At 43.9% G+C, this 15,233-nt stretch overlaps 1 protein-coding gene across 6 annotated transcripts in view; it reads left to right on the plus strand.

Moving 5' to 3' along the window:
• Positions 1 to 15,233, plus strand: part of AGTPBP1 (ATP/GTP binding carboxypeptidase 1) — a 180,809-nt gene that overhangs the window by 66,666 nt on the left and 98,910 nt on the right. For 5 of the 6 annotated variants that reach the window (XM_058672392.1, XM_058672394.1, XM_058672393.1 and 2 more), the window contains exons 5-8: positions 6,477 to 6,540; positions 6,968 to 7,114; positions 9,626 to 9,757; positions 12,209 to 12,302. In XM_058672392.1, coding sequence (XP_058528375.1) covers positions 6,477 to 6,540; positions 6,968 to 7,114; positions 9,626 to 9,757; positions 12,209 to 12,302 — 437 coding nt within the window. The remainder of the gene's footprint in view (positions 1 to 6,476; positions 6,541 to 6,967; positions 7,115 to 9,625; positions 9,758 to 12,208; positions 12,303 to 15,233) is intronic. The other variant, XM_058672396.1, reaches the window with a different exon arrangement.

The raw sequence follows: 15,233 nt of genomic DNA on the forward strand, positions 1-15,233 counted from the left end.
TTCCGATTTGTTCTGCCCTCCATGGTACTAGATATTCTCTGCAGGCTTCAAAAATCTGTCGTGTCCTCCACGTGCATCTGGGCATGCTGTCTACCGCACAGGCTTTAGCAACCGAAGAGGCCCAGTTCTGAGCATGGCACTCCATAGTCAGACCACAGATCCTGTGATTTTCCCCATGGTTGGAGTTTTGAGACCATCGTTCCAGTTGGAGGGTGTCCCCCAAAGAAACATCACCAGAAGTGACCCCAGTGCTGACTCCTTTGTGACAGCGCAGTGCAGGATCTAGTTGGTCCATTACCCATTTAGCCTGTACACACCGGTGGTTGTAGTTGCCCAGTCAGTTTTTCTCTAGCTCCATCTCATATGCAAGCCATTGCATGATGCAGCCCAGCCCAACCCTGTCCACAACACACTCAGCCCTCATGACACCAGTGGGAACTGCAGCCTAGTCGGAACAACCCCTCTAAGCCCCCACCAGACCTGTCCCCAGCCTCAGTTCCTACACATGCCAGTATGTGCAGCAGGCTGATCCATAGACTGCTGAGGACTGGTTAACACAAAACACTTCCTGCATCCCATTTGGTGCTTACATGCATTAATAGGTACTGTATACTAGCTCAGCCCGGCCAACCCCACTATCCAGTCTATTGTTATGCTGGTGGGAGCTTCAGCCAGGCCTGCCTGCAGCCCTGGTTCTCATGCTCTCTAGTGGGAGCTGCTGCCCATAGAGGGATGGCCACAATTTCCCTACTAGGCCCTCTCCTAGTCCTGGATCTTGCACTTTCCAGGTGGTACTGGGGTCTGCCATGACAGGATTTGCCCTCAGTCACAGCACTTGCCAGCTGATGCTGTAACAAAAGCCATCCAGCCTGCATTTCCTCTGGTTCCTGCCTGCACCAGTGGATATGGTCACTTAGTGCAGCCTGACTCTCCTCCTAACCCTGCTCACATGGAAGCCAGTGGATTTTGTTTCCTAGCCTTGTCTGCTCCAAGTCCCAGTTCTCACACTCCCCAGTGGGAGAAGTGACCTAGCAGCGGAGCCCCCACACTCTCCTATTAGGCTCACAACCCTTTCTCCCCCCCCCCCCCCGCCCCCATCTTGGTTCTTACGTGTTCTGGTGCGTGCTGCAGCCCAAACTTGCATGAACCTCCTTGCCTCGGAATTCACCGGTGGGTGCTGTAGCCTGACTAGGCCTGATCTGCCTCCATTTCCACCTCATGCTGGTGGGTGGTATGGCTTTTCCTAGCCCAGCCAGTCCCCAGTCCTGGCCTGTAATGTGAACTGGCTGGTGTAGCTGCTCAACTCAGCCTGTCCTGCACCCTGTCCTGGATCTCATGTCTGCCAGTGGATATTATGGACTGGCCCATTCTGGGCTGCTCCTAGACCTGAGCACCACATATACTGGCTGGTACTGTAACCTGGCCTGGTCTGGGCTGCTCCCAGCCATGATTCTTTTTTTTAATTTATTTTTATTATTATTATTTTTAAAGATTTATTATTATTGGAAAGCCGGATATACAGAGAGGAGGAGAGACAGAGAGGAAGATCTTCCATCTGATGTTTTCACTCCCCAAGTGACCGCAACGGGTTGGTGCGCGCCAATCCAAAGCTGGGAACCAGGAACCTCTTCCGGGTCTCCCACGCGGGTGCAGGGTCCCAAAGCTTTGGGCCGTCCTCGACTGCTTTCCCAGGCCACAAGCAGGGAGCTGGATGGGAAGTGGAGCTGCCAGGACTAGAACTGGCGCCCATATGGGATCCCGGGGCGTTCAAGGTGAGGACTTTAGCCGCTAGGCCACGTCGCCGGGCCCCAGAGCCTTGATTCTTGTACTCACCTGCAGGGACTGCATCCTGATATAGGAGTTCCTCAAGTTCCTCTATCAGGTTACCTCACAGTCACAGATCCTGCGCACGCTGGTAGTTTCTTGGCCCAACCTGACTTGGCCCACCACATGTCCTGGGACTTACAGTGGCTCTGTCTGACCAGCCCTCACCCATTCTGGCTCTTACTATTGGGTGCTACAGTGCAGCACTGCCTGGCCTATCCCCAAACCCAGCTTTCACATGGCTCAGTGGGTGCCAAGACCTAGCCCAGCCTGTTCTATACCCACTTTAACTCTTGTGAGCACAGTGAATACTGAACCTAGACCAGTCTTGTACACTCAGACCCAGTCCACACCCATGCTACAGCCATGTCTAGCCCTGTTCACCGCCTCTATTCCTGCTATTACGCTCACCAGTGAGAACCGCAGCCCAGCCAGGACATCCCTTAACTTCCTTACTTGGCCTGTTCCCAACCACAGATCTTGCGCATGCCGGTGGTTTTTCTGACCCAACCCAGCATAGCCCATCCCTATTTTGGCTATTATATTAGATACTGCAGCCTGCAGTCCCAGCTCTCACTGGTGGGTACTGTAGCTTAGCCCTGCCCTGTCTGCCCCCATCCCTGGCTCTCACGAAAACCAGTAGGTATGAGAACCTAGCCTAGCCCACATGGCCTATATCCTAGATCCTGCACATGCCAGTGTGCTACTGTTTGGCCTGGCCCTGTCTAGTCCACACCTGTCCCAGAACCAATCCACATACCTGCTAACAAGTGGAACAGCCTTGCCTGGCCTGACTAACGCTCAGCCCTGACTCGTGTGTTCATCAGTGGGGGCTTCTGTCCACCAGGAGATTTCCCTAGTTTCTATACCATACCCAGATCTCATGCATGCCAGTAGCTTTTAGGCCCTTACCCAGTATACTCCACCCCCCAGTGTTGGCCTTTGTGTGTACTGATGGATATTGTGGCCTGGCCTGCCCCAACCCAGTTTTTGGATGTGTCTGCAGGTGGACACATGTGGACTAGCCTGGACCAGCCTGGCCTGTTCTGAACCCTGGTATCCATGAGTGTTGGAGAATTCATGGTTATACCTAGTTTGGTCTGTCGATACCTCCAACTCTTGAGCAAACCAGGGGATAGTACAGTCTCATAGGGACGAGCCCACATATTCTTAGAATCTGCCCTCAGTCCTGGCTTTGTCGTGTGCTGGTTAGTGGCATGGCCCAGCCTGATTTACCCATCCCCTGTTCCAGCACTCATTGGTGGGTACTATTGTCTAGCCTTACCAAGTAGGCCTCTGGTTCTAGCTTTCATGTGCACTGCTGTGAGGTGGTCAATGCTAACTAGCCCAACTCAGGTCTCCCATGTGGGTAGGTGCATTGATCTAACCAGAAAGATCCTTCAGTTTGCCTCCTTGAAACCTCTGGGTCTCAGCTTCCTTAATTATCTGCAAATACAGTGGCCATGTTGGTAGAAGTCCCCCAGAAGTCATCCCTTACCTATAATGTACTCCCTCAGTAGTCCTCCCTGCTACACATCCCATACCTCCTTCCCTGATCAATCCCAAACCCCCATTACCATGAGCTCATGGGTTCCTCAGCCCTGTCTTCTGTTGGGGAGGTGTGCTGGCCTGAAGCACTGCCTGCCCATCTGGGATTCCAGATCCAGACCTCTGGCACATTGCTGGCCTGGGACCCTACCCCTCTGCCCATCCAGGACCCAGGCATGTTAATGAGTCCCTAAGTCCACCAGCACACCAGGCCAGCATGCCATCCTATGGCCCTAATGCCACCACCACTGCCACCCGCCTAGGACCTAAACATGTGTGGGACTCCCAGACTTGCTCCATTCCACTGGCCCCCAGTGCCAGTTCCCTCATGCCCTGAGACCACCTAGCAGAAAACTAGGGCTTTCTCAGTAGGAATACAATTGGGGACTGGCATTGTATGTCAGTAAAGCCAGTGCCTGCAGGTCCAGCATCCTTTACTGGCATGGATTTGAGTCTGGGCGGCTCCACTTCCACTCTAGCTCCCTGCTCATGTGCCTGGGACAGGCAGCGGAAGATGACATCAAGTGATTGGGTCCCTCCCATGTGATACACCTGGAAGAAGCAGCTGAGTCCTGGCTTCAGCCTAGCTCAACCTGGTTGTGGCTGCCATCTGGTGGATGAACCAGTGAATGGAAGATTTCTTTGTTCTTGTCTCTGCAACTCTGCCTTTCAAATAGATAGATTAAAAACTAACGAAACCAAGAGTTTTGCTTCTGAAGTTAAAATGGGAAGAAAAATAATTAGAAAAAGGACATTTCTGTAAAAGTGAAGTTGGAACTCCTATTGAATATCAAGGAATATTTTAAAGCTTTATTGATTAAAATAGTTTAGTAAGTAGTGGACAGTATAACAGAATAGAGAAATCCCAAAATAAACTAACATGCTGGTGGGAATTAAATATTGCATAATGAAAGCAGTGTTTCAGATAAGTAAAGGACCTACTTAACAAGTAGACCTGGGGCAAATCAGTAACCGTCTGGAAAGGCGTAATATTGAGTTTTTACCTCTTTTTTTTTTTTTTTGTATGGAACCAGTAGTTAAATATGGACAGTAAACTCTTAGTACTAGAGGAGCATTGGGCGATTTTAAAAAATAACCTGACAGCAAAGAAGCTTCTATATGTATGCAACAAACAGGGGCCATAAAAGAAAAGACCGATAAATTCAGCTACAAAAATGCATGAGTGTAAACCATTATTAATTGGAAAACTCATATATTTTCTTTTTTTTAAAGATTTATTTATTGATTAAAATTCAAAATGACAGAGATATATCTTTTATCAATTGCTTCACTCACTAAAAGGCCAAAATTTCCAGAACTGGGCCAGTCTACACCCAGGAGCCGGGGGCTTCTTCTGGGTCTCCCACATGGGTGCAGGGTTCCAGGAACCTGGGCCATCCTCCACTGCTTTTGCAGGCACATTAGCGGGGAGCTGGATGGGAGGTGTGGTGGCTGGGATCTTTATGGGGTGCCATTGCTGCAAGTGGTGGCGCCTTACAAAACCACTGCACCGCAGTGCCAGCCCCACGTGGATTTTTCTTTATCCTATGAAGAGTTACAAATCAATGCAAAAACAAAAAAGGTATGTAATGGTTATGTATAGACAGGTCCCAGAAATAGAAAACTAGTGTCACTTGCGATTGAACATCATTTCCAGTAAGAGAAATATAACTGAAATACATTTTCACCTCATGGAGTGGGTTGACCAGGCTTTGTCAGTTAGATTCCATTGCTGATGGACGTGGAAATTACATGATGTGCAGCAGTTTGGTGACATATGTCTATGTGAATGCCCATAAGTTCTGACCTAGGAATTTATCCCAGAAACAAATGTGCTTCATCACATAAAAAAAATGTGCAGTTATTTTTTGAAAAATTTTAATAACAGGAAATTGAGAAAAGCCTAAACATGCAAGATAAATGATTAAGTTACACGAACAAGGGCATGGGCAGATGAGGAGACCCAGAAATATTTATGGAGGAATTACTGTTTTCTGTGAACTTTTTGAGAATCCCTCGCTTAATGGAGTTACCTTTTCGCCCATAAAAAGGATAAGGAAGTTATGTATTGATCGAGATATAAAGTGTCAAAGTACAGACTAGTTTCCAATGGGTAGAGCCATTTGATGAAGTAAATGTGCCTGAGTGTCTGTGTAAATGGATTATTAGGACACAAAACTAGCATGATTGCCCTCTGTGAGGGAGTCGGCATACATACATCTTAGTGCCTATTACATTACTATTATTATTTTTTAGGATTTATTTATTTTTATTGAAAAGTCAGATTTACAGAGAGAAGTAGAGACAGAGAGAAAGATCTTCCATCTGCTGGTTCACTACCCAAATGGCCAGAATGGCCGGAACTGAGCCAATTTGACACCAGGAGCCAGGAGTCTCCTCCAGGTCTCAAGGATTTGGGTCATCCTCTGCTGCTTTCCCAGGCCACAAGAGGGAGCTGGGTGGAAGATGGAGCATCTGGTACACAAACCAGCATCCATGTGGGATCCCGGCATGTGCAAGGGGGAGGATTGGCCAGTGAAGCCATCACTCCAGGCCAAGTGCCTCTTACATTATTTATTTATTTGCTTTTGATTTTATTTGTTTGATGGGGAGAGTGAATACAGAGAAACATAGAGACGTAGTTATCCATCTGCTTGTTCTTCAGATGCAAAGCTGAGGCTGGACCAGTTTGAAACAGAGATTCAAGGATTGAGTCATTACCTGCTCTTTCCAGGGTGTACATCAGCAAGAAAGCCGAAGTAGAACCCAGGCATTCCATGTGGGCTGTCGGCAGCTGAACTGCTGAGCCAAATGCCCTTCCTGGTTTTTGTTACCTGTTTGGTAGAAGGATGAAGAGTTCAATTGTCAGATTAATTCCTCCTGCGATATTGTTGCACTAAGAAAGCAGTAATTCACATGATTTGTAAAAACTTTTAGTGGCAGTCGAAAGAAACTGAATATATGAGAATAGTAGAAGCTCAAATATATTTGTTTTAAGAAAAAGTCATTTACAAAATATAGGCAGTTCCCAACAAGTGGAAAAAAAAATATTTGGGAATCACAAAATTACAGTCTTAATAAAACAAATCAATTGTTTGTTTCAGAACATGAAAGATCTTCAGACTGCACTTAATATCTTAAACATTCTTGTTGAGCTGGTGTCCGCTGGTAAGTTTTTGTTACTGTCGGATTGATTTCTGTTTGTGAATAGTCATCAATAACGTATCATTCATGTGTGTTTTATGTGGAATTTCCTGGTGTTCGGAGGAGGGGCTCTTCAGAATACTGAATTGAGACACTGAAATCTCTTCCTTGTGGTGTTACTTTGTTTTTGGTGTCTGTAAGTGTTCCTCAAAATACTCCAGGAACAGTATGTTTAAGAGCCTAAATTTAACTTATAATTTTGGTGTCATGTGTTTATTCTTTGTGTATTGCATCACATGTAAATGAAATAAAGTGATATTGGTAGTATTTGTTTTAGTAATCAGCACTTTTTTTTCAATCAGCACTGTGAACATTTGTGGAACGTTAACAAATTGTGATAAGCTCGTGTAGGAAGGTTTTTATTATGAAAAGCATTTGTTCTAACTTTTAGGTGGAGGTCGAAGAGCAAGTTTCTTAGTTGGCAAAGGTGGTTCACAAATACTGTTACAATTGCTTACGAATGCCAGCAAAGAATCTCCCCCAAATGAGGAGTTAATGATACAGATTCATTCAGTTCTGGCAAAGATCGGACCAAAAGGTAAAGGTTTAATGTCTAGGCCATCTTTGTAACTTCTAGAATCATCTTTGTAAAATTCATTCTTTTGCCTTTAATTTGCTCACTTTAGATAAGTCTAATTGTTACTGCTTTTTCCTGGTTTTAGTAATGGAATGCTTTGTATAGTTATCTAGTAACCTTCAAGAGAGGAGGAACCAGTGGCCTTGTGGCAGAGTGTGTTAAACTGCTGTTGCCAATTACATTCCATGTAAGTGCTGGTTCCTGTCCCAGCTGCTCTGTTTCTGACTCAGTTACCTGCTCATGTGCCTGAGGAAGCAGCAGAAGAGGGCCCAGCTTATTCGACCCCTGCTACCTTAATGAAGCTGCTGACTATGGCCTGGCCTGGTTAGCTTAATGGATGCAGACATCTTTTAAATGGACTCTCAGGAATCTAAGTTCAAAGATTAAATGAGTCCCCAACCTCTCGGAATTATTGTGAGAATTTTGCCTGTGGCATATGCATATGATTTTTTTTTACTTGAAAGAATTATATATAGAGAGACATTGAGAGAGAGCGAGAGAGAGAGAGAGGATCTTCCATCCATTGTTATACTACCAATTTGGCTGCCATGGTCAAAGCTGAGTCTGAACGTGGGAACCAGGAGTTTCTTCTGGGTTTTCCATGTGTGTTCAGGGGCCCAAAGGCTTGGGCCGTCTTTTGCTGCTTTCCCAGGACATTAGTAGGGAGCTGGACCAGAAGTGGATTAGCCAGGACAGGAAAATGGCACTCCTATGGAATGCTAGTGAAACAGGCCAGAGAATTAGCTTGACACAGCACTCTACCAGCCCCAGCATATAAATTTTAAATTTTAAATAAAATTTATTTGGCTGAAATACCATCCTGAAAAGTGTGTATTTACATAGTTTAAGATTCAGGGGAGTGGTGGGGAACCCCAGTGTCTATTAAACTGTGTCATAAAATAATTAGGAAAAAGAAGATTCAATGCACATCTTTTGATTATTTAGTTGGCAGTTTTAACTGGTAAGTAACACTGATTGGATATTAATTTTCCTGGTGGGGTCTTAAGAAATAAATATACAAAAATTCAGTTATTTAAGAATTTTGTGGTGCTGGCAGGAAAAACCACTGTTTGCAGTGGGTGCCACTTTTGTCCCGGGTACTCTACTTCCAGTCTGGCTCGTTGTTGATGTGCCTGGGAGAGTAGTGGAAGATGACCCAAGTGTTTGGGCCCCTGTAATCCATGGGAGAGACCTGAAAGAAGTTCCTGGCTCCTGGCTGCTGGCTTCCACCTGGCCCAGAGCCAGCCGTTACAACCATCTGGGGAGTGAATCAGTAGATGGAAGATCTCTGCCTCTATCTCCTCCACTCTGATTTTCAAAACAAATTACTAAAAAGAAATATGTTGGCTGTTTCTTTATTTGAATCTTGTTTGAGGGATAAGGATTCACTTTCGAGATTTTTTTCTTTTACCAAAAGTGAAAATGAAAACTAAAGTAAGAAACTGTTATTTTGCATTATATATCACCTCCTGTTTCCTTCTCTGATTAGAAATAACTTACCTTCTGGTTTTCGTGAAGTTAAAATATTTATGTACTTAATTTGTACTTGTCTGTATTTAATGTTCAAGTTGTAGGCATCTGCATTTTTCCTGTATATTTGAAAAAAATTTTGTGCCATTCTTTACTATTTATCCTAGTTTTCCATTTTTCATATCATTGAAAGCATCATACAGGAATTTTTTTCTATGTTAACGATTTTCTAACCTTTCTTTTCTCTTGAGAGGTCAGAGTAAATTTCCAACAGGAATATTTAGTTTTGTTTTTTTTTTTTTTACTTAGAATTCTTTCTTCCTGGTTATTTATTTTCATTTTATTTGAAAGACAGAATGATTGTTTGATTTTGCATTTTTTTGGTTCACTCTCCTAATGCCGTCAGCAGTGTGGGCTGGGCCAGGCTAAAGCCGCCAAGAGCCTGGAACTCCACCTGGGTTTCTCTCATGGGTGGCAAGTGACCCAAGCATTGGACCATTCTGTCTGCCTCCTAGGGTGCACATCAATAGGAAGCTGATTTAGGAGAGGAGCTAACACGGGAACTCTAGTTTGGGATGTCGGTATCCCAGATTTTCCATGTAAAATGTTTAGTTTTTAAAGTTGATTTAGAATTGTTACTATAGGACTGAGAAGGATGTACTGTTCTACTCAGCTATGTAAAGGTTTTCCTAGGATATGTGCTGCAATAAACAGACTGAACATATGCAGTGGGTCAGTTACATTCTTCCTTTGACTTGCAACAGGCTTAAGGGTGGGCTGTTCCCACTGTTTTCTCCCACCCTAACCTCTCTCCTACATGCCCTTCACTACATTGTTTCAGGTATTTTCAATATGTGATTATAATTTTAATCATTTCCGATCAATATTTTATTTGACAATATGAGAGCACAATAGAAATTTAAGACATTCTTGCTTTATGATATCTTCATTTTGTTAAAAATTCACATGTGAATAAATCCTAATTTTTCTTCTCTTACACAGATAAAAAATTTGGAGTGAAAGCTAGAATTAATGGGGCTCTGAATATCACCCTGAATTTGGTCAAGCAGAATTTGCAGAATCATCGCTTGGTTTTACCTTGCCTTCAGCTTTTACGAGTGTACTCTGCCAACTGTGAGTGTCTAAGTGGCCTTTCAGTTAATTCTGTGTTGTGGAGTTATGCAAAGTGAACATCTCAGAGTACCTTAACACTGTGAACTTTTTAAACTTATGGAAAAAGAAAGAGCAGGATAGGTATGACTTGTTGTAGCTCCTAACTCCATTCCCAGCAAAAGTGATGTGGGCTGAGAAGGTGACTTGACATCACCTGGAGCATCCCAGAAAACTGCCAGGTTTGTTCTCAACTGGGGTGAGGTAAATGAGGAGGGAGCCTGTGGAAAGGAGGTGCAAGGGCCTGAGGGTGTTGGCAGCTAGAAAATCCCCGTTTCCCACAGGTGAGAGGAAAGCTGGGAAGGAAGGAGGGTAGGGAGCATAGTCACACTGAGTTCATTAACTTCAATGTGGAGTAGAGCAGCAGATCATGCCTGCGCTTGTGGAGAAGGTGGGGAGGGGTCGCAGGGGTAGCTCAGATCACATGCCTCTGAGAAGGTGGGGAGGGGTCGCAGAGGTAGCTCAGATCACATGCCTCTGAGAAGGTGGGGAGGGGTCGCAGAGGTAGCTCAGATCACATGCCTCTGAGAAGGTGGGGAGGGGTCGCAGAGGTAGCTCAGATCACATGCCTCTGAGAAGGTGGGGAGGGGTCGCAGAGGTAGCTCAGATCACATGCCTCTGAGAAGGTGGGGAGGGGTCGCAGAGGTAGCTCAGATCACATGCCTCTGAGAAGGTGGGGAGGGGTCGCAGAGGTAGCTCAGATCACGTGTCTCTGGAGAAGGTGGGGAGGGGTCGCAGAGGTAGCTCAGATCACGTGTCTCTGGAGAAGGTGGGGAGGGGTCCCAGAGGTAGCTCAGATCACGTGTCTCTGGAGAAGGTGGGGAGGGGTCCCAGAGGTAGCTCAGATCACGTGTCTCTGGAGAAGGTGGGGAGGGGTCCCAGAGGTAGCTCAGATCACGTGTCTCTGGAGAAGGTGGGGAGGGGTCCCAGAGGTAGCTCAGATCACGTGTCTCTGGAGAAGGTGGGGAGGGGTCCCAGAGGTAGCTCAGATCACATGCCTCTGGACACTCCCAGGCAGCAGTTTCAGCTTCACCTCCATGAGGGAGGGTTTCCTTCCCATTCTCTCACTACGCAATAAATGTCTTGGTAAAATAACATAAAATGCCAGGGATGTGTGTATGTGTGTGTGTGTCTGTACTTTCATTAATATGGTGAAAGATGTGCTTTGAGGAAAATACCTTGTACACTTACATAATTAATATTTTTATAATGAAAAAGAGTGTAAGGAAGTGAATGATTTAGATATCCAATCAAAGCAGGTAAGAGCAGTGCAATACTTATAAATATAGGAAAGGAAAAAGTGAAAAAGATACATTAGAAAAACAGAAAATGATTTTTAAAAATAAAACTAGTAGATTAAAAATATCACAGAAGAGGAAAAAGGAAAATATAACCAAAAATTGATAATAAACATGCAAATTAGGAAATTAAGATTATAGTAGAAAACATTGAAGGGTACATTTTTGATGGTGCTTTGTTGAATTCACACTAGAAGGCTAGAATATGGTTGCCCATAATTTTTAAAAAAATGTTCAGAATTGAAACCAATGGGCATAATTCTCTGCTTAGGTTATTGGGTATTCATTTTGAAATGTTACAATTGCTGCCCCTTTGGCCTTATTGCCATTAGTTAATATCTTCAATACCTCCTGACCTGGACCCCGCAACCTTGGGTTTCCCTCTGATCTGTTTACTGTAGAGGCCTGCTAGCTCTGGTCTGCATAAGACACACATCCGATTTGTTGTTTCTTTTGGCTGACTTCCTGTTAGCTGGAAGGGACTCTTGATAATTTATTTTGTACTTCGTCTTCGCACCCTTGGTCCGATAGCATGTGTGTTGATAGCCTGTAGCAGCTTGTACCACGCTGTCCCTTGCCTCTGTTCAGTAGTCCAGCTGCCCCTGTCTGCAGAGACCGTCGCCAAGGCCAGCCGCTGTCCTAGGGTCACACTCCTGCTTAGAGCGCAGCTGTCACATGCCCTGGAACTGCCTCTGTCTCCTAGGTTAGGGTCTCCATGGTGGAACCCGAGAAGCCTAACTCTCTCTCTGTTTTGGAAGTTGAGTCCATGATTATTGGACGTTGTTCCTGCCAGCCTTTGTGTCCCATGTTCTTTGTGGACAGAGATGGCATTTAATGAAGTTTGTTAAATTTATTGAAGAAGCAAGTAGAATAGCTAGTGTTTTCTTAATGATTTTTTTCTATGCAATGTATTTTGAAATTTTGCTTAAATTTCCCATCTAAAAAAAGAAAAAAAATCTTCTCTGAATTCTACCTTAGCTACGATGAACTTTGAGATCTGAATTTGCATTCATCCACATCAATTTGTATGTATTTCTGGCTAAGTATTACCAGATAAACACATTTTTAGTTATTGAAGTTTTTTTTAACCATTTTGCACCTTTTATCTCCCTTACAGCTGTGAATTCGGTGTCTTTAGGGAAAAATGGAGTTGTGGAATTGATGTTCAAAATCATCGGACCATTTAGTAAGAAGAATTCCAGTGTTATGAAGTGAGTAAAGATCTGTTGTTAATTCTGGACATCATTATCCTGATACGTACAATGAGCAGGTCGAATTAAATTGTATCTAGCATCCTTTCTTAGTTCTTAAATCATGACTTTTATCATGATCTGCTTTTGATCTTCAGATACACATCAACATTAGCATGTCTTAGATTTATTGATTCTGTAGTTTATAGAAATTTACACTTTGAACATTTCTAAAGAGCATAAGAGGAAAAACTCATATCATTTGCTCAGGAACATTATTGAGTGCCTACTATATTTCCCAACCAGTTTGGCAGCTTTCAGTGACCATTTTCTTCATTCTCACGATTACCCAAATACATCCTCAATTTACTGGTGTGTTTTTTCCGTCATGTCGGTCTTTGTCTCCTATGTGTGTGAATGTGTCTATATTTTCACCCGTTCAACTGCAGTAAATAAAGTGGCTTCCGCTTCCGGTTATTTGTTCATATTTAGTATTTTTAAAACTACATTCAGCTCCCTGCTTGTGGCCTGAAGCAGTCAAGGACGACCCAAAACCTTGGGACCCTGTAACACATGGGAGATGCGGAGGAGGCTCCTGACTCCTGGCTTTGGGTTGGCACAGCTCCAGCCATTGCAGCCACTTGGAGAGTAAATTAATGGACAGAAGATCTTCCTCTGTGTCTTTCCTCCTCTCTGTATATCTGACTTTCCAATAACAATTTTTTTTTAAATAAACCTTTATAAAAAAAAACCTATATTAGAGGTTATTTGAAACTTCAAATTGTGGAATTTGCAAACGTGCATGAAATATAACTTATATGATATTCTATCAAACTATTTGCTTTGGTTGAATTACTCATTGCTTATTGTATGCAGCTATCAACATTTTCTACTTCATTTCATTTATTTCCTATTTGAACTGTTGTTTGTTTTTCCTAGGGTGCTCTCTTAAGCAAATTGAAGTTTGTGTGTGTGTGTGTGTGTGTGTGTATTTCTGTAAGCAAATTCCAGACACTTCCTTTGAATATTATTAATTTATTAAATATTATAGTTACATAACTCTTACAAATAAGGACCTAAAATGGCCATTTTACTATAATCATATGTAATCAAATTATTAATTAATATGATCTAAAATCTAGTCTTCAGGTTTTTCCAGATTTCTGAAAACGTCTGTATCTTTAGAGTTTGAATCAGAATTTATACAAGGTACCTGCTTCCTTATTACATCAAGGAACTTTCTAAGGCTATGTAGAAGTAGAGAAAATAGTGTAACAGGCTCATCTGTAACTGTCAACTGACTTGAACAGTAATTGATATTCTGCCATTTTGCAGTTTTCTTTTCTTTCTTGCCTTGTTTCCTCCGAGAGTATTTTAAAGCAAAGATTAGATATACATATGGAGGAGAGAAGGAGAGACAGAAATATCTTCCATCTGATGATTCACTCCCTAAGTGACCACAGTGGCCCGTGCTGTGCTGATCTGAAGCCAGGAGCCAGGAGCTCTTCCGTGTCTCCCACGTGGGTACAGGGTCCCAAGGCTTTGAGCTGTCCTTAACTGCTTTCCCAGGCCACAAGCAGGGAGCTGGATGGGAAGCAGGGCTGCCGGGATTAGAGCCTGTGCCCATATGGGATCCCGGCACATTCAAGGTGAGGAGTTTAGCTGCTAGGCCACAGCGCCAGGCCCCTAGTGTCCTTTGTATGTCTGGTTTTTAAAGTTGTTTGGATTGCTTTTGTTTTGGCGATTACAAAGACGCTGTGAGTGTTACTGCTGGGTAGATATTGAGGAATGGACTGGCTGCATTGGTGGTGACTGTTGGTTATAACTTTTGAAAATGACCTTTCTTTGACAGGCGAGATGTGTAGCTGCTGAAACACATCAAATGTTTTGGCAGTAATTGTTGTGAATTTTAGTTTTTTTTTTCTCTTGTTATTTTGTGTCTTATTTCCTTCTCTTTTTGCATGGCTGCAAGTTTTTGATTGGGTGCCACAAATGTCACCTTGCTGGTGCTGGAAATGTTTGTATTACTGTAAATGTTCTTGTGGTTTGTTCTGGGAAGCAGTGAAGTTCCCGGGATATATCAGTTCTCTTGAAGTCTTTTGGGGTGTTTCAGATGGGACGAGAGCACCGTTCTCCCACTCAGGTTTTGCTCTGATGCTTTAACCGCAGCGGAGGCACAGTCCTTCCGAATGCTCTGCCATGCACCGCTTGGATTTTGAGGTTTCCAGGTAGCTGGTGCAAACAGGTGCTATGAGTCCTGGATATCCACGGAGCCTATGAGGTGGCTTTTCCCTGTCTGGGGAGTTAGTGTCCCGATCACCGTGATTCTGGGTGTTCCGGAAGAACCCTCTGGAACTCTCTGGGCTTCTCTGACTGTGCAGGTTTTTTTGTTTTGTCTATTGATTTTTTTTTAAAGATTTATTTTATTTTTTTATTTTTATTACAAAGTCAGATATACTGAGAGGAGGAGAGATAGAGAGGAAGTGGAGCTGCCGGGATTAGAACCAGCGGCCATATGGGATCAAGGCGAGGACCTTAGCCACCAGGCCACGCCGCCGAGCCCTTGTCTATTGATTTTTGTGGGTGCTCTGTGAACTGTGTTGCCCTGAGCTCTCGTCTTTCTATCCAGATCAAATAATTCAGGTGCTAGAGTCGGAGTCCCATGTAGATTCTGTCCTCCTATGCTATGGCTTGGTGCCTCTGTGAGTGCAGTAAGTGGGAGCAATTGTAGCAGCCGCTTCATTTGCATCTATCTTTCAGATATTTCATTACTAACTCTCCAGTATGTTAGACAGTTTTTCCATTTTGTCTACTTTTTAAAAGGTGAGTGGCAGGGGAGAAACAGAGAGATGGAGTGATTTGCCATCTGCTGGTTCACTTCCTGGATGCAACCAAGAACTCTCCTGAGCTCTACCTAAGTTTTCCCTGTGGGTGTCTGCTGCTTTCCCAGGT

Source organism: Ochotona princeps, chromosome 14 (genome assembly GCF_030435755.1).
Source record: "Ochotona princeps isolate mOchPri1 chromosome 14, mOchPri1.hap1, whole genome shotgun sequence".
Lineage (NCBI taxonomy): Eukaryota > Metazoa > Chordata > Mammalia > Lagomorpha > Ochotonidae > Ochotona > Ochotona princeps.